Source organism: Dipodomys merriami, unplaced genomic scaffold (genome assembly GCF_024711535.1).
Source record: "Dipodomys merriami isolate MVZ:Mamm:240054 unplaced genomic scaffold, mDipMer1.0.p SCAF_345, whole genome shotgun sequence".
In the NCBI taxonomy this organism is placed as follows: Eukaryota; Metazoa; Chordata; class Mammalia; order Rodentia; family Heteromyidae; genus Dipodomys; species Dipodomys merriami.
In genome coordinates, this window is record NW_027204993.1 from 992,305 (window position 1) to 1,010,147 (window position 17,843).

At 60.9% G+C, this 17,843-nt stretch overlaps 1 protein-coding gene across 1 annotated transcript; it reads left to right on the top strand.

The window, feature by feature from the left end:
* The first annotated feature begins 3,229 nt into the window (after window positions 1-3,229).
* On the top strand, window positions 3,230-16,270 carry LOC138803658 (adaptin ear-binding coat-associated protein 1-like). Its single transcript, XM_069987718.1, has 8 exons — window positions 3,230-3,367; window positions 11,298-11,398; window positions 12,042-12,146; window positions 12,575-12,656; window positions 13,874-13,982; window positions 14,074-14,266; window positions 15,112-15,214; window positions 15,509-16,270. The coding sequence occupies exons 1-8, from the start codon at window positions 3,273-3,275 to the stop codon at window positions 15,555-15,557; spliced, it is 837 nt and encodes a 278-aa protein (XP_069843819.1). The 5' UTR covers window positions 3,230-3,272; the 3' UTR covers window positions 15,558-16,270.
* Window positions 16,271-17,843: the final 1,573 nt, after the last annotated feature.

Consider the following 17,843-nt stretch of genomic DNA (forward strand, 5'->3'; position numbering starts at 1 on the left):
AGGGGGAGGAGAAGTTTCTGCACAACAAGCCCCTGAGAGTGTCGCTTCTATTTTGGTCCCAGGAGAAGTCATAGGAAGTCCAGAGCCGCGTGCTGTGGCGCATGCCTGGAATCCCAGCTCCGGAAAAGCTGAAATCTGAGGATGGTGGTTCAAAGCCAGCCTTGGCTAGAAAGTCCAGGAGACTCTGATCTCCAATGAACCACCGGAAAACCAGAAGTGGCACTGTGGCTCAAGGGGTAGAGCACCAGCCTGGAGCTGAAGAGCTGAGGGACAGCGCCCAGGCCCTGAGTTCAAGCCCCACAACTACCACCACCAACAAAAATAGGAAAACATATGAAGTCAAGACATGGAGGTAGGAGGGAAACCTGGAAAATTTCACCATAGAGATAAGATTTGTGCGAGTCCTTAGATAATTATAGGATTCACAGCAGCTGGCTGGTGGCAGGAGCTGAAGGTTTGGAGCATAAAGAGTAGCCCCAGGCCTCTAGATTCTTCTAGTCCTTCTGGAAATAGCGTGGGAGACAAAAGGTGATTTCCTGCTGCTTGTGATGTGTGATAGAGGATTCCCCCACCAGCTATGTAGCTCACGCCTGGAATCCCAGCTATGTGGAAGGCTGAGCTGTGAGGACCGTGGTCTGAAGTCCATCCGGGCAGAAAAGGCTCTTGTGTCCAAAACAAAGCTGGAAGTGGAGGTGTGGCTCAAGGGGGAAAGCACCAGCGTTGAGAAAAGAAAAGCTAAGGGGCTGCTCCCAGGCTCTGAGTTCAAATCCCAGGACACACACACACACACACACACACACACACACACCAAAGCAGAAGCTCTGGGGACGGGAAGGGAATACTCTACACCCGAGAACACGGAAGACCAAAGTGAAATGCTCAGCCGCAGGCAGGAAGTGCACGGAGCAGCAGATAACATCGAGCCGGCCCAGGCTGGCCTTGCACAACTAATAGCACAGCAGACAGGCCGCCGCTTTGCTGCGAGGCCCGAGGAGGCCCGGGGAGGCTGGAGGAGGCCGGGCCTCCCTCAATCCAGAGCCGCCCTGCTGCACAAACACGCACCAGACACCACCAGAACCCTCCCTCCCCTCCCTCCCCTCCCTCCCCTCCCTCCCCTTCCTCCCTCCCTCCCTTTCTTCCTTCTTCTTTCTCTTCTTTTTGTTTTGTCAGTCCCGGGACTTGAACTCAGGACCTGGGCGCTGTCCCTCAGCTCTTCAGCTCCAGGCTGGCGCTCTACCCCTTGAACCACAGCGCCACTTCTGGCTTTTAAAACTTTTCTTTTGCTGGTTCATTGGAGATGGGAACGTGAAGGAGTTTTCTTCAAACCTCAGTCTTCAGCTTTGAGCCTCCTGCAGAGCCGGGATTATAGGCGGGAGCTACCGGTGCCCAGCTTTTTTTCCCCCCTCGATGATTTTGAAGATGAAACTTTTCTCCAACTTCAACGCCTCGGTGACGGGACTGCAGGGGTGACTCACTGCATCCTGACCAAAATCTCTCTCTTTCTGTTTTGCTGGTCACAGGCCTGAGCTCGGGACCCGGGCGCTGTCCCTGTGCTCACTCACATCATTACATAAATCTTCCATGTTGAGCCACAGTTTCACTTCTGGTTTTCTGCTGGTTCCTTGGAGGTCAGAGTCTCCTGGACTTTCCTGCCCGGGCTGGCCTCGAACCGTGATCCTCAGATCTCAGCCTCCTAAGTAGGCGGGAGCCACCGGCACCTGGCTGAAGACGTTTTTGTTTGCTTGTGTTTTGTTTTTAATTTAGTTAGCTTTGACTTGTCCCTGTCTTGTCTATTATTACTATTATTATTATTATTTTTGGTGACAGTCTGGGGTTTGAACTCAGCCTGGGTGCTGTCCCTCAGATTTTGTGCTCAAGGTGGGCGCTCTACCACTTGAATCACAGCTCCACTTCTGGCTTTTTTGGTGGTTCATTGGACTATGAGTCTTGTTAGGTCTGGGCAGGTGGCTCAGTGGTAGAGCGCTCGCCTAGCATGCATGAGGCCCTGGGTTCGAGTTCTCAGTACCACATACACAGAAAAAGCCAGAAGTGGAGCTGTGGCTCAAGTGGTAGAGCGCCCGCCTTGAGCTGAAGAGCTCAGGGACAGCACCCAGGCCCTGAGTTCAAACCCCAGGACTGGCCAAAAAAAAAAAAAAAAAGTCTCTGAGACTTTCTTGCTCAAGCTGGCTTTGAACCGTGATCCTCAGATCTCAGCCTCCTGAGCAGCTGGGATGACAGGCGGGAGCCACCGCACTCGGCCCAGGAAACGGGTATTCTTATTTTTGAGGTGCTGGAGATGGAGCCGGGCACTAGCGCACACGAAGTTGCAGCCCCGTCCAGGAAGCCAACGAGAGTGGACATTTGCAGGCCGTGGTCTGCGTGAGGGCTGGCAGCAGTTCCTTTTTTATTTATAGTGTGGTGACGTGTGGATGAATGCTGGCGGAATTTATGCGGTTCCTTCCTGTTTTGAATTTCTAGAAACAAAGAGCTGCACAGGGCTGAGCTGCGGAATAGTGCATAAATAGATATCTTAAAACCTTGCCTTTGCCCCCATCCTTTCTTATTTTTTTCTTTTAAATTAGTAGCTGGCGCTGGCTCCCGCCTGTCATCCCACTCAGGAGGCTGAGAGCTGAGGATCGGGGTTCGAGGCCAGCCTGGGCAGGGAAGTCCAGGAGACTCTGATCTCCCAGGAACCAGCAAAAACCAGAGCTGGCGCCGTGGCTCAGGTGGTAGAGCGCCCGCCTGGAGCTGAGGAGCTGAGGGACAGCGCCCAGGCCCCGAGCTCAAGCCCCGGGGCCGACAGAGACACAGAACAAGACACAATTGGTGTGTTACAGGGCTGATGGAGGAGGATGGCCATGGCGTGCGCCAGGCCGTGCAGACCGTCCCTTCCCCGCCATGTCTCCTGTCCCCGCCCCCCCCAGCTCAGGACGCATGCGCACACACGACGGTCCCCTCCGCCAGGCCCCCGGCCGCCTCCCGGCCTCCCCCGCGGCGCCGCGCCGCTCCACCACCCGGATGACGTCTTTGCCAATACTTAAGATGGCGGCCGGGGCGGCTTCAGCGCTTCCCGGTTCCAATATGGTTCCCTTAGCTCCGCCCACCCCTCCCGTCACGGAAGAGCTGAATGGCTGCCGCGCGGCCGAGCGGAAGTGACGGCGCCGGAAGCGGCCGGCGGCGCGCACGTCACCGCGCGTGACGCCGCGGCGCCTGCCCCCGCCGCCCGCCGCCCGCCGCTCTCCTCCTCTCCGCGGCGCAGCCAGCGCAGCGCCATGGCCACCGAGTCCGAGTACGAGTCGGTGCTGTGCGTGAAGCCGGACGTCAGCGTCTACCGGATCCCGCCGCGGGCCTCCAACCGCGGCTACAGGTACCGCCCGGCCCGCGCCGCGCCGCGGCCCCCGCCCGGCCCGCGCCCCCCGCCCGGCCCGAGCGCGCATGCGCGGGCGCGCGCCCACCGCGCCCCGCCCCCGCGGGCTGCACAGCCGCGCGCGCGCACGGCCCCACCCCTGCGCAACCCCCCCAGTGCAATGCACACGCACACACACGCACACAGTGCAATACACACGCACACACACGCACACAGTGCAATGCACACGCACACAGTGCAATGCACACGCACACACACGCACACAGTGCAATGCACACGCACACACACGCACACAGGGCAATACACACGCACACACAGTGCAATGCACACGCACACACACGCACACAGTGCAATGCACACGCACACACACGCACACAGTGCAATGCACACGCACACACACGCACACAGTGCAATGCACACGCACACACACGCACACAGTGCAATGCACACGCACACAGTGCAATGCACACGCACACATGCACACAGTGCAATGCACACGCACACAGTGCAATGCACACGCACACACACGCACACAGTGCAATACACACGCACACACACGCACACAGTGCAATGCACACGCACACAGTGCGATGCACACGCACACACACAGTGCAATGCACACGCGCGCACACAGTGCAGTGCACACGCACACACACGCACACAGTGCAATGCACACGCACACACACGCACACAGTGCAATGCACACGCACACAGTGCAATGCACACGCACACATGCACACAGTGCAATGCACACGCACACATGCACACAGTGCAATGCACACGCACACAGTGCGATGCACACGCACACACACAGTGCAATGCACACGCGCGCACACAGTGCAGTGCACACGCACACACACGCACACAGTGCAATGCACACGCACACACACGCACACAGTGCAATGCACACGCACACAGTGCAATGCACACGCACACATGCACACAGTGCAATGCACACGCACACAGTGCAATGCACACGCACACATGCACACAGTGCAATGCACACGCACACACGCACACAGTGCAATGCACACGCACACACACGCACACAGTGCAACGCACACGCACAGTGCAATGCACACGCACACAGTGCAATGCACACGCACGCACACAGTGCAATGCACACGCACACAGTGCAATGCACACGCACACACACGCACACAGTGCAATGCACATGCACACGCACAGTGCAGTGCACACGCACACACGCACACAGTGCAGTGCACACGCACACACACGCACACAGTGCAGTGCACACACACACAGTGCAGTGCACACCGGCTGTGCACGCGCCATCACACACATGCATGCACACGCCCATGCACAGACACTGGTGCAATGCACGCACCGTGCACGTACACTCATGCCGTGCACACACGTGCTCACCACCACTCACATTCACACACACACGCACATGCACACTCCGGCTGTGCACGCGCCTCCACACCATGCACAGACACTGGTGCAATGCACACACCGCGCACGTACACTCACAAGCACTCACATTCACACGCACATGCACACTCCGGCTGTGCACGCGCCTTCACACATGCGTGCACAGACACTGATGCAGTGCACGCACAGCTGTCCACATGCATGCACACACTCATGCAGTGCACATGCGTGCTCACCACCACTCACACTCACATTCATACACACGCACATGCACACTCTGGCTGTGCACGCGCCTTCACACACATGCGTGCACACGTCCATGCAGATATTGGTGCAGTGCACGCACAACTGTCCACATTCGTACACACGTACACTCATACAGTGCAACACATGCTCACAACCACTCACATGCACACACACAACCTTTCACATTCATGCCTACACATGCACACATTTCATGCATGTTGTACACAATTACACAGTTACACATAGACACCACACACATGCTGAATTTCTTTGTTGTTCTTCAGCTCAAGGCTGGCTCTCTACCACTTGAGCCACAGCACCACTTCCAGCCTTTTCTGTTTATGTGGTGCTGAGAAATCCAGCCCAGGGCCTCATGCATGCAAGGCGAGCACTGTACCACTGAGCCACCTTCCCAATCCTGGATATTTCTTGTGTTGCTGGCTACTGTTTGATCCGACTTAATCTCTTTCTATTATCCCCTGTGAAGACTCCGGGTCTATGTTGAGCGGGCAGAATGATGCAGGCTCCAGCCTCAGGATTATCTGAGGACTGTGTTTGGGATTAGGAAAGCTCTTGCAACGCCAGGCTGGAGAGGGAAAATGTTCTCTCTCCCTATCTCAAAACACATGTCACAGACTCCTGGGAGCTGAGGTAGTATCTCTTCTGCTTGCTTAAACATAGATGAACAACCAGTCAAGCATTTTCCTGAGATTGGAGAAGTGGTTTGAGCTTGCTCTAAAATAGTTTAGATAATAATATACCAAGACATTGTCTCATAGGTTAAGTAAAAATGTATCTGTTGAAATTTTTTGTGTGAATGTCTTCTGACCAAATGGTGGCAAAGATCATGCTTGCTTGTCTTTAAATACCCACTAACAATAAAGCACAGCATGCAGTGGCAATTGCTGTTTGCACGCTGCATCCCCTGTGTCCTGGTGATTTCATGACCCTTACCCAGGGACCCCAGCGCACTAGACGTTGACAATCCCCCATCCCCCCCCCTTTTTTTTTTCCAGTCATGGGGCTTGAACTTGGGGCCTTGGTGCCATCCCTGAGCTCTTTTGCTCAAGGCTAGCACTCTATCACCCAGTTTTCTGGTGGTTCATTGGAGATCAGAGTCTCATGGACTTTCCTGCCCGGGCTGGCTTCAAACCTCGATCCTCAGATCTCAGCCTCCTGAGTAGCTAGGGTGACAGGCAGGAGCCACCAGCGTCTGATCCGTGTTCAGTTTTTTGTTTTTTCCAGAGGGCAAAGGTAGAGTCATGCTTTCCAGTGTTTATCTGGGATGTTTGCTTTTGTTATCTTTTCTTTCCTGAGTGTCCCTGTCCCCCTGAGCTGATGATCTAACCCAGGGGAAGGGCTGTACTATAGAACTACCTCTCCAGCCCTGATTACATAGGATTTTCCTCCCTCCCTCTCTTCCTAATTTACTTTTCCCTCTGGAGTTCAGGCAGCATTTTCTCTGTAGGGCCTGACAGCTTCGTCATCCAGTGACTGAGAAGAGAACTTACTGTATTTGTGTTAAGAGCTATGAGCATGAATCTTGGATAGTTAACAGCTATATAGTTTTTGTTTGTTTGTTTTTTAATGCGAGCCTGGGCGCTTGAACTCTGGGCCTAGGTGCTGTCCCTCAGCTCTTCAGCTCAAGGTGAGCGCTCTACCCCTTGAGCCACAGCGCCACTTCCGGTTTGCTGGTGGCTCATTGGAGATCTCATGTACCTGGGCCTGCACCTGTGCCTAGGCTCTGAGTTCAAGTCCCACACCCAAATGCTTTTAAGCCTTGATCCTTAGATCTCAGCTTCCTGAGTAGCCAGGACTCCAGGCGTGAGTCACCGGCACCGGCTCTGCTTGAACATCTTAATTGAGCCACAGGCTTTATCCTTGGAGCAGTTCAGCTGCATTGAGTCATCAGTTTCTTCATTTTTCTTCTGCCTTTTTTCCTCTCTGATCATCATCCCCTGCGTTCCATGCTTATTTTTTGACACTTCTTACCCTGCAGGAGCCAGTGTATCGTCATCAGTCATTCTTTTAGGGGAGAGCATTAGGAAAGCAGAGTTGACATTTGCCTCGCAACTTCATTTTGCTGGACTACACAGAACCTGAGTTCACTTGTGCATCTGTAAGAATAGTCCCAGGGGCTGGGAAGGTGGCTCAGTGGTAGAGCGCTTGCCTTGCATGCCTGAGGCCCTGGGTTCGATTCCTCAGCACCCCATAAGCAGAAAAAGCCGGAAGTGGTGCTGTGGCTCAAGTGGTAGAGCGCTAGCCTTGAGCTGAAGAGTTGAGGGACAGCGCCCAGGCCCTGAGTTCAGGCCCCACGACTGACCAAAAAAAAAAAAAAAATAGAACCAGCAACATCTAGCTTGCAAGATCCTCTCATTTGTCACAAGAAGGAGCCTAAGTTGCTCACACCTGCCTGCAATCCCAGCTACTCTGTGATCTAAGGATCGTGGTCAAAGCCAGCTTGGGCAGGAAAGTCCATGAGACTCCCCGAAAACCACAAGTGGCGCTGTGGCTCAAGTGGTAGAGCGCTCGCCTTGAGCTGAAGAGCTGAGGGACAGCGCCCAGGCCCCAGGTTCAAGCCCTATGACTGGCAAAATCAAGCAAACAAAAAGCATGGTATAGATTGGCAAATGTTACCTTGTACATGCCTAGTGACAATTAACATTCTAACTACTTAGTAACTACTTTCCAACTACTTAGTAAGTGCTTGATAAATACTACTTTGTAGACATGGAGAAGATCAATCTCTCTCTCTCTCTCTCTCTCTCTCTCTCTCTCTCTCTCTCTCTCTCTCTATTGATCTATCTTTTAGTCATTGAACTTGGGGCCTGGTGCTGTCCCTGAGCTTCTTTTGCTCAAGGCTAGTGCTCTACCCCCTTGGGCCACAGCTCCACTTCCGGCTTTTTCTGTGTGTGTAGCACTGAGGAATCGAACCCAGGGCCAGCCTGGAGAATATCTTTGATCCTCCGACTCTGTTGGAGACTGAGCCCAAAGTGCACGTGCCCTGCAAAGCGCTCCACCCCTGAACCCCACGATTCTTTTTGTCTGCATAATCCTTTTCCATCGGAACCCGTTGTACAGTTCAAGGGTGATGCGGTCTCTGGGCTGCCATCCACCCAGTCATCCATCCACCCATCCACCTACCCACCCACCCACCCATCCCATCCACCCTTCCAGCTATCCATTCTCCACCCATCCATCTACCCATGCATCCATCCATGCATCTATCCATCCATCCATCCATCCATCCATCTACCTACCTACCCAGTCATCCATCCACCCATCCACCTACCCACCTCATCCACCCATCTACCTCATCCACCCATCCCTCCATCCATCTACCCATCCATCTACCTGTCCATCCATCCATCCATTTACCCACCCATTCATCCATCCACCCATCCATCTATCCATTATCCATCCATCCATTCATCCATCTACCCACCCATTCACCCATTCATCCATCTACCCATCCACCTACCTACCCCATCCACCCATCCATCTATCCATTCTCCACCCATCCCTCCCCCTACCCATCCATCATCCATACACCCACCCATCCATCTACCCATCTTTTCCATCCATCCACCATCATCCATCCAGGACCAACACACACACACACACACACACACACACACACACACTCCATCCATCCATTTTATCTGTGTGTGTGTGTGTGTGTGTGTGCGCGTGTGCATTCTGTAAACCTCCCCCCGTCCCCCCATGATTCATGTCAGTGTCCACAGCCCTCCTGGCTGTGTGGAGCCGGGAGGCGCTTGTTTCGCTGAGTGAACGCTGGAGCTCAGGACGCCTGCGCGTGCGTCCCTGTGCGATGCCATCCCCGGGCCCCTGGGCGGGCTGTCCGTCCGTCTGTCTGTCTGTCTGTCTCTGACTCCGCGCTGAGCCGGGCGCTTTCCCGGGAGCCACGCCTGCGCTCGCTCGCGCTTCCTGTGCGCAGCTGTCCCTGGGTGACCCTCGCTTGCTCTTTTATATTTTGCTCCTAGTTGAGGTTCTTTGTTTTTGCCCGTCTTGGGGCTTGAACTTAAGGCCTGGGCGCTCAAGGCTGGCGCTCTACCACTTGGAGCCACAGCGCCACTTCCGGTTTTCCAGTGGCTCATGGGAGATCAGCGTCTTGTGGGCACGTTCCTGCCCGGGCTGGCCTTGACCCGCGATCCTCCGATCCCAGCCTCCTGAGTAGCTGGGATGACAGGCGGGAGCCACCAGCGCCTGGCCTATTTCAGCTTCTTCCTGAGGCTCATCCTAACTGCTCTCCTTCTTATAGTGTATTTAGTTCTTTGCCCCAGAACCGGGGCTTGAACTCAGGACCTGAGTGCTCTCTCTCAACTCTTTGACTTACAGCTAGACCTCCGCCACTTGAGCCACAGCTCCCCTCCTGGTTTTTTTGCTGCTAAATTGGAAATGAGAGTCTCACCGACTTTCCTGCCTGGGCCGGGTTCGAATCCTGCTCCTCACATTTCAGCCAGGACTACAGGGGTGAGCCGCAGGTGCTTGGCTAGGTTGTTTTTTTTTTTTTCCCCCGAGGAGGGGATCCAGAGCGTTGTGCATGCTGGGCCAGCATCCGCCCCTGGCTGTGTCTTCACTCTAGAATGTTCCAGCTGATCCCTTCCCACTGGCCTCCCAAACTTCCTTCCACCACTCTTCATGTCCCCCCTCCTTCAGCTTAGACCCCTCTCTCATACTAATTATGCTGATCGCGGTTGCTTCTTGTGGTCGGCCTTCTGTCCGAAGCAGCCCTGGCCCTCCCCACGCGCTGCAGCTGGGAAAGGATTGTGCACGCAGGCGATGAGCTGCGGTCGCTCACGATGGCTTCTCCTCCCCGGATATTCCACGTAGTAGGTGGGCTCTCTTGGTCCCTGCAAGAAAGCACTGTTAAGGACACTGCTAGTAATCTGCGCAAGAACAGAATCATCTTTGTTTTTGGGTCAGTGCTGGGTTTGAACTCAGAACCTTGCAGTTTGTCCAGCAAGTGACTTGTCCCTTGAGGTGTGCTGTGAGCTCTACTCTTACTTAAATGTTTCTTTTTTAGTCTCTTTAGTCAGGGTCTCACTGTGCAGTTCAGACTGGTCCCCAGATGATCTTCTGTTCTGGATACCTTGAGTGCATGGATTACAGGCGTGCACTGCCATGCCCGGCTTTTTTATTTTCATCTGTGTGTATGTGTGTGCGTGTGTGCTGGAGGTTGAACCAAAGGCCTTGTGTGAGCTCGGCAAGCACTCTCACCTCTGAGCAATACCCCAACCCCAAGGAATTGTATTTTTGATTGCTTTTTTTTTTGGTCAGTCATGGGGCTTGAACTCGGCCTGGGCGCCGTCCCTCAGCTCTTCAGCTCAAGATGAGCGCTCTCCCACCTGAGCCACAGTGGCACCTTCTGGTTTTCTGGGGGTTCGCTGGCGATGAGTCTCATGGACTTTCCTGCCCAGGCTGGCTTTGAACCACGGTCCTCAGAGCTCAGCCTCCTGGGGAGCTGGGGTGCCAGGCGGGCGCCGCCGGCGCCAGGCTTTTCATTGCTTTTATTTAAACTTTGACAACTACGTATATGTATATATGTAGATCGATTGATCGATTGGTTGGTTGATTGCTGACTATCCGGCAGACCTTGTCCAGCAGTCGTGCTGACGCGCGCCGTGGGGGGGGTTGATCAGTTAGCCGGCGGAGCGGCCCCGGGCGGGCGGGCCGCACAGGTGCTGGGCGCGGGCAGGTGCGGGCGGGCCGCACAGGTGCTGGGCGCGGGCAGGTGCGGGCGGGCCGCACAGGTGCTGGGCGCGGGCAGGTGCGGGCGGGCGGGCCGCACAGGTGCTGGGCGCGGGCAGGTGCGGGCGGGCCGCACAGGGCGCTGGGCGCGGGCAGGCGCGGGCAGATGCGGGCGGGCCGCACAGGTGCTGGGCGCGGGCAGGTGCGGGCGGGCCGCACAGGGCGCTGGGCGCGGGCAGGCGCGGGCAGGTGCGGGCGGGCCGCACAGGGCGCTGGGCGCGGGCAGGTGCGGGCGGGCCGCACAGGGCGCTGGGCGCGGGCAGGTGCGGGCGGGCGGGCCGCACAGGGCGCTGGGCGCGGGCAGGTGCGGGCGGGCGGGCCGCACAGGGCGCTGGGCGCGGGCAGGTGCGGGCGGGCCGCACAGGGCGCTGGGCGCGGGCAGGTGCGGGCGGGCCGCACAGGTGCTGGGCGCGGGCAGGTGCGGGCGGGCCGCACAGGGCGCTGGGCGCGGGCAGCCCCCGGGCGCCGCCGAGGCCGAGGCTGAGGCCCCGCCCGATCGCCGGATCTCCCGTCCTAGGGCGTCTGACTGGAAGCTGGAGCAGCCGGATTGGACGGGCCGCCTGCGCGTCACCTCCAAGGGGAAGGTTGCCTACATCAAGCTGGAGGACAAGGTGTCAGGTAACGCGGGCGGCCGGCCGCGCCCGATGCGGACCCGCTCGCCTGTTTCTTTCCCCTTTCGCTGTCGTTGTTGCTGTTGTTTCTGGGTCTGATCTCAGCCCCGCGCTCCCAGGCGGGTGCCCTGCCACCCGGGCCCCGCCCCCGCGACCCGGGCCCCGCCCCTGCCACCCGGGCCCCGCCCCTGCCACCCGGGCCACGCCCCTGCCACCGGGCCACGCCCCTGCCACCCTGGCCACGCCCCCTGCCACCCGGGCCACGCCCCTGCCACCGGGCCACGCCCTCTGCCACCCGGGCCACGCCCCTGCCACCCGGGCCACGCCCTCTGCCAACTAGGCCCCGCCCCCGCGACCCGGGCCACGCCCTCTGCCACCTAGGTCATGCCCTACCACCCGAGCCACGCCCCCTGCCACCCGGGCCACGCCCCCGGCCCTCCTTGCGTTGGTTCTTTTGCGTTCGCCCGGTTGGTGTTTTGGGTAGAGGCTCGGGCAGCCCGGCCTGTCCCCAGCCGGGATCCTCCTGCCTTGGCTTTGGCGCAGCTGCCTCCAGACCCGCCCTCCAGCGGGGGGGGGGGGGGGCAGGTGGAGGCCGCCCTCCAGCGGGTCGGGTCCGGGTGGAGGCCGCCCGACGCGCGTCTCTGCCGCAGGCGAGCTGTTCGCGCAGGCGCCGGTGGAGCAGTACCCGGGCATCGCCGTGGAGACGGTGACGGATTCCAGCCGCTACTTCGTCATCCGCATCCAGGATGGCACAGGTGGGAAGGGGGGGAGGGGGGATGGGAGGGGAGGGGAGGGGGACCGTCCCCCGCTGCGGGCTGCGGGGCCTGGGCTGGACCTCGGGCCGCGATCCTCCGCCCTCGGCCTCCCGGGAGCGGGGCCACCGGCGGGCCGCGCGCCCAGCGGACTCCGCGGCCTGTGCTCACACCTGCCGGCGCCCGGGGAGGCCGGCGGCCGGGGCTGGGGGGCCGGGGTCGGGCTACAGGCTGCGGGGGTGCCCCCCCCCGGGGCGCAGCTGCGCACGCGCGGCTCAGCGTGTGCGCCCTCAGCTTCAGCTGCGCGTGCTCATGCTCAGCGCGGTCTCAGCGTGTGCGCATGCTCAGCGCGCGGTCTCAGCGTGTTTCTATGCTCAGCGCGCGTGCTCGGCGTCTGCGCATGCTCAGTGTGGCGCTGTGCTTCCTCCCAGGGCGGAGCGCGTTCATCGGCATCGGCTTCTCGGATCGGGGCGACGCCTTCGACTTCAACGTGTCCCTGCAGGACCACTTCAAGTGAGCGGCCGCGGCCCCCAGCCCTGCACTCCCGGCGGTGCTGTGCCCCCGGGCCGCCCGCGGCGCCACCTCCGGCCTGCTGGCGGCTCTCCCGCCGCTCCCGAGCCGAGCCGGGCCGCGCGTGTCCGCGCTGCCGTGCGCGTGCTCTGCCCAGCCGGCGTCCCAGCGTGGGCTGCCGTGCGCGTGCCCAGCCGGCGTCCCAGCGTGGGCTGCCGTGCGCGTGCTCAGCCGGCGTGCCAGCGCGGGCTGCCGTGCGCGTGCTCCGTGTCTAGCCGGCGTCCCAGCGTGGGCTGCCGTGCGCGTGCTCTCCCAGGCGTGGGCTGCCGTGCGCGCGCTCTCCCAGGCGTGGGCTGCCGTGCGCGCGCTCTCCCAGGCGTGGGCTGCCGTGCGCGTGCTCTCCCAGCGTGGGCTGCCGTGCGCGTGCCCAGCCGGCGTCCCAGCGTGGGCTGCCGTGCGCGTGCCCAGCCGGCGTCCCAGCGTGGGCTGCCGTGCGCGTGCTCAGCCGGCGTCCCAGCGTGGGCTGCCGTGCGCGCGCTCTCCCAGGCGTGGGCTGCCGTGCGCGTGCTCTCCCAGGCGTGGGCTGCCGTGCGCGCGCTCTCCCAGGCGTGGGCTGCCGTGCGCGCGCTCTCCCAGGCGTGGGCTGCCGTGCGCGTGCTCTGCCCAGCCGGCGTCCCAGCGCGGGCTGCCGTGCGCGCGCTCCGCCGGCGTCCCAGGCGAGGGCTGCCGTGCGCGCGCTCTCCCAGGCGTGGGCTGCCGTGCGCGCGCTCTCCCAGGCGTGGGCTGCCGTGCGCGCGCTCCGCCGGCGTCCCAGCGTGGGCTGCCGTGCGCGTGCCCAGCCGGCGTCCCAGCGTGGGCTGCCGTGCGTGTGCTCAGCCGGCGTCCCAGCGTGGGCTGCCGTGCGCGCGCTCTCCCAGGCGTGGGCTGCCGTGCGCGCGCTCTCCCAGCGTGGGCTGCCGTGCGCGCGCTCTCCCAGCGTGGGCTGCCGTGCGCGCGCTCTCCCAGGCGCGGGCTGCCGTGCGCGCGCTCTCCCAGGCGTGGGCTGCCGTGCGCGCGCCCCGCCGGCCGGAGGCGTTGAGCGGACGCCCCTGCGCTGGGTGAGCCGCCGCCCTGGCCGCGCTCGCTGCCTCCTCCGTGGAGGCCGCCCCGGCCCGGCTGCTTCTGCGTGGCTTGAGCCCGGGGCCAGGCTGTGCCCCCTCACGGCGGCGCTCTCCCCGCAGGTGGGTGAAGCAGGAGTCGGAGATCTCCAAAGAGTCGCAGGCCGTGGACAGCCGCCCCAAGCTGGACCTGGGGTTCAAGGAGGGCCAGACCATCAAGCTGAGCATCGGGGTGCGCGGCCCCCCGCCCCCCCCCCGCGGCCCCGCGTGGGCCGGCCGCGCGCCCCTCACCCCTTTCTCTTTCCCCCCCTCCTCTCGTGCAGAACATTACGACCAAGAGAGCGGGGGGCGCCGCCAAGCCCCGGCCCGCGGGCACCGGGGCGCCGAGCCTCCTGCCGCCGCCGCCCGGGGGCCGGGCCGTGCCCGCGCCCGCGTCCGCGCCCGCGTCCGTGGCCATCAGCAACCACGTCACGCCGCCGCCCGTCCCCAGGACCCCGCACGGCGGCGGCGCCGCAGGTACGGCCGGGCGGGGCCGGGCGGGGCCGGCAGGGGGGCCGCGAAGGGGGGCCGCGAAGCCGAGGCCCGGCGCCCTGTAACGGCCACACACGCCGGCTCTCAGTCTTGCTTTTCTTCTTTCCTGGCGCTGGCGTCGGGTCTTGAACTCAGGGCCTGCGTCCTGCCCCAGAGGTTTTCTTCTTTCCCACTCAAGACGGGTGCTCTACCGCTTGAGTCACAGCCCCGCCGCCAGCCCTTTGGGGGTCGGTGGGGGCTGCGTCCCGCGGGCCCGGCCGCCCAGGCTGATTCGCGGCCCCGATCCTCAGATCCCAGCCTCCCGAGGAGCTGCGGTGGCAGGCGGGAGCCACCCTGCTCCATAACTTCACCCAAGCGGTCAGGAGAAGAACACCAGAACCCGCCTAAGATTAGAGACGCGCCCGTCAGAACCTAATGTACCTGACTGCTTAGCAGAGGGCCTACACTCAGGCCTCCAGCGGTGCCAAAAGAGTGGAATAAATCCCGGAGTTCCCTAACAGGTGCCGGTAGCGCACGCCTGTAATCCCGGCCACTCAGCAGCCACTGTCTTTCCCAGCCTTCTTCCCCAGCCTCAGCACCTCTGTGCCTTCAGGAACAGAAGACGGATTTCTTTCTTTCCTCTTAGGTGAACTCAGTCTGCCGTCTAGTTTTCCTTTTTCCTCGCTGAGTCGTATTCCTCTGCATGTAGTTGCCCGCGCAGCCCGCTCCCCGGGCCGGGCCCGGCTTCTTCTTCCCTGACAAAGCGGCTGAGGTTCTGGGGCCCAGGCGTCGCTCCTCAAGGTGGCTCTGGTTCTTCTTCACCGCTTTCTCTTTCCTCTCGTGCCACGCAGATGTCCTCTTAGATCTGGACTCCCCCGCGCCCGCCCCCACGTCCGCCCCGGCGCCAGCGTCCGCCAGCAATGACCTATGGGGAGATTTCAGCACCGCGTCCAGGTAGCACCGAGTCCCCAGCACTCTCCCTGAGTGGGGTCAAGATCAGGGCCCTCGACCCGGTGGGTCCGCCAGGCTGGGCTTTGCAGATCACAGAGGAGTTCCAGGGAGGGAGAGGTGGGGGGGGAAGGCAGCCATCGGGTGGGGTTTGAGTGGCCTGTTGGGCCTGCGCAGGTGAGCTTGGTGAAGGTGGTGGGTTCGAGGTTCGAGGCGGCGGTGGGGGCGGGCGCGGGGGCGCTGGCCTCTCCCCGCCGGCCTCCGGTGACGGCCTCCCCCGCGGGCCTCCTGTCTCCGCAGCTCCGCTCCAAGCCAGGCGCCGCAGCCAGCCAGCTGGGTCCAGTTCTGACGGGCGTCAGGCGGGCAGGACAGATGTTGGGGCGACCTGAGGGCCGGCTGGGGCGGGGGGCGGGGGGCGGGGGCCCCAGGCCGTGCGCAGTCCCGCGGCCCCCCGCACCTCGGCTGGCGCCTCGCTGCGTGACTGCGGGCTCCCCACCCCTGCTCCCGGCCGGGCCGCAGGGGACCCCCGTCCCCCGTCCCCCGTCCCCGCCGGGCATCTTGGCTCCGGCTAGCGATTCCACGAGTGGTCAGCCTCGCCTTCCTCCCCCACTGGGGCTCAGGGTCCCCTCCCAGGGCGCGGGGGGCCCTGGCTGTGTCCCCCCCTCCCCGCGCCTGCCGAGCTGCTCTGCACCTCCGCTTAGTTCCCGCAGCCCCGGCCCCCCAGCACTGGTTTACATTCGCCCGCCGCTTGGGCCTGATGGAACGGAGCGGGGTGAAGGGCGGATCGCTGTCCATCCTGCGCGGAGACACTGGGCCAAAGGCTGCACCCCTGAGCGCCAGCCCCCCCCCCCCCCCCCCCCCGGGTCCAGCCTCTCATGGGACAGGGAACAAACACTACGTATGGACTGAAGTTCTGGGACCCCCCCCCACGTGCTTTGTACTCCCAAGATGATGATGTGTATTTCCGCTGCTGCTGGGGAGGGACGGCGCGTGTAAGATGTGTGTACATAGCGTGTTCGTGTATCGGTGCAATAATGGTCATTAAAAGACGGAAACACGTGCCGCTGCTGCTTTTCTGGTGTAAGTACTTGGTGCTTGTGGTGGTTTGGTTTTGGCCTCTGTCCTTATGATTAAAGTCAACTAAGTTTTTTTCCTGTGCTACTGAGGACTCGAACCCAGGACCTCACGCATGCGAGGCGAGCGCCTACCACTGAGCCACCTGCCCAGCCCTGAATAATTTCTTGGAGAAAAACAAAAATAGTCTGCTAGGCTTTGCTGCCCGGGCTGGCCTTGAACCTCGATCCTCCGATCTCAGCCTCCTGAGGAGCTGGGATGGCAGGCGGGAGCCACCGGCGCCTACCGAGCGCATGCGTTCCCTCACTGTCAGAACCTAGATCTGAAGGTCACCCGTCTGTCCGTCCATCCATCTGTGCACACGTGCGAACTCATGCAGGAAGAGCTCCTTCGTGAAGGGGAAGAGTCAGAGTAGTAAGGTCGGAGCCTGGCGTGCCGGCTGGCTGCAGGTCAGCCTGTGGCCACCAGAGGGCAGACGCCCCACCAGCGCCATGGCTGGCCCTGCGGAGGGAAAATATACCCAGCTGTCAGTTGTTTATTGCTGTTGTTGGTTGTGGGGCCTTGAACTCAGGTCCTGGGCGCTGTCCCTGAGTTTTTTCATCCAAGGCGAGCGCTAGCTTGGAGCTGAAAAGAGTCCCAGACTCTCCTGCCCCAGCAGGCCTCCAACCACGATCCTCCGACCTCAGCCTCCTGAGAGGCTGGGATGACAGGCGTGAGCCACCATGCCTGGCTCTGACGATGTTCATCACCAGTGACCTGGAATTAGCCCAGGCTGGGGCCCCCCACTCGATCACCCTTAAACTTCAGAGTCTGTTCTCAGGGTCGGGAAACCCCAGTGAGCCGACTGTACACGTAGATCTTGTGACGGCCTTGTGTTTTGTGAGCAGCGGGGTGATTACGCGATCCCACCCCCACCCCGGTGACTGCAGCTCGGTCTCTCCCAAGGGTTCAAGTCAGACACGGGCTAGGGTCTCGAAGGGGTCCCCAATGCACCCCGCAGGGGTTACCTTCCTGTATCCTTCCCCCTCCCCCACCCTCCCCCCAATCCTGGGGCTTGAACTCGGGGCCTGGGCGCTCTCCCTGAGCTTTTGCTCAAGGCTAGTGCTCCACCTCTTGAGCCACTCTCTGGGGGTTCATTGGAATCTCACAGACTTTCCTGCCCGGGCTGGCTTTGAACTGTGATCCTCAGAGCTCAGCCTCCTGAGTAGATGGGATGGCAGGCGGGAGCCACTGGCCCCGGCCTCCTCCTCCTCTTTCTCTTCTTTCTCTTCCTGCTCCTCTTTGTACTCCAGCAGCTAATAAAGAGCGGCTTCCAGGAGTTCTGGAATTGACCAGTAATTAAAGATTCATGCTGGGATTAATTATGAATCATGAGTAAATGCAGGAGAAGTTTGAGAAGGACTAAGGTCTACTTTGAGCCAGGTACCATGGCTCACGCCTATAATCCCAGCTCCTCAGGAGGCTGAGATCTGAGGATCAGGGTTCAAGGCCAGCCCGGGCAGGAAAGTCTGTGAGACTCTGATCTCCAATGAGCCAGCAAAAAAGCCAGAAGTGGAGGTGG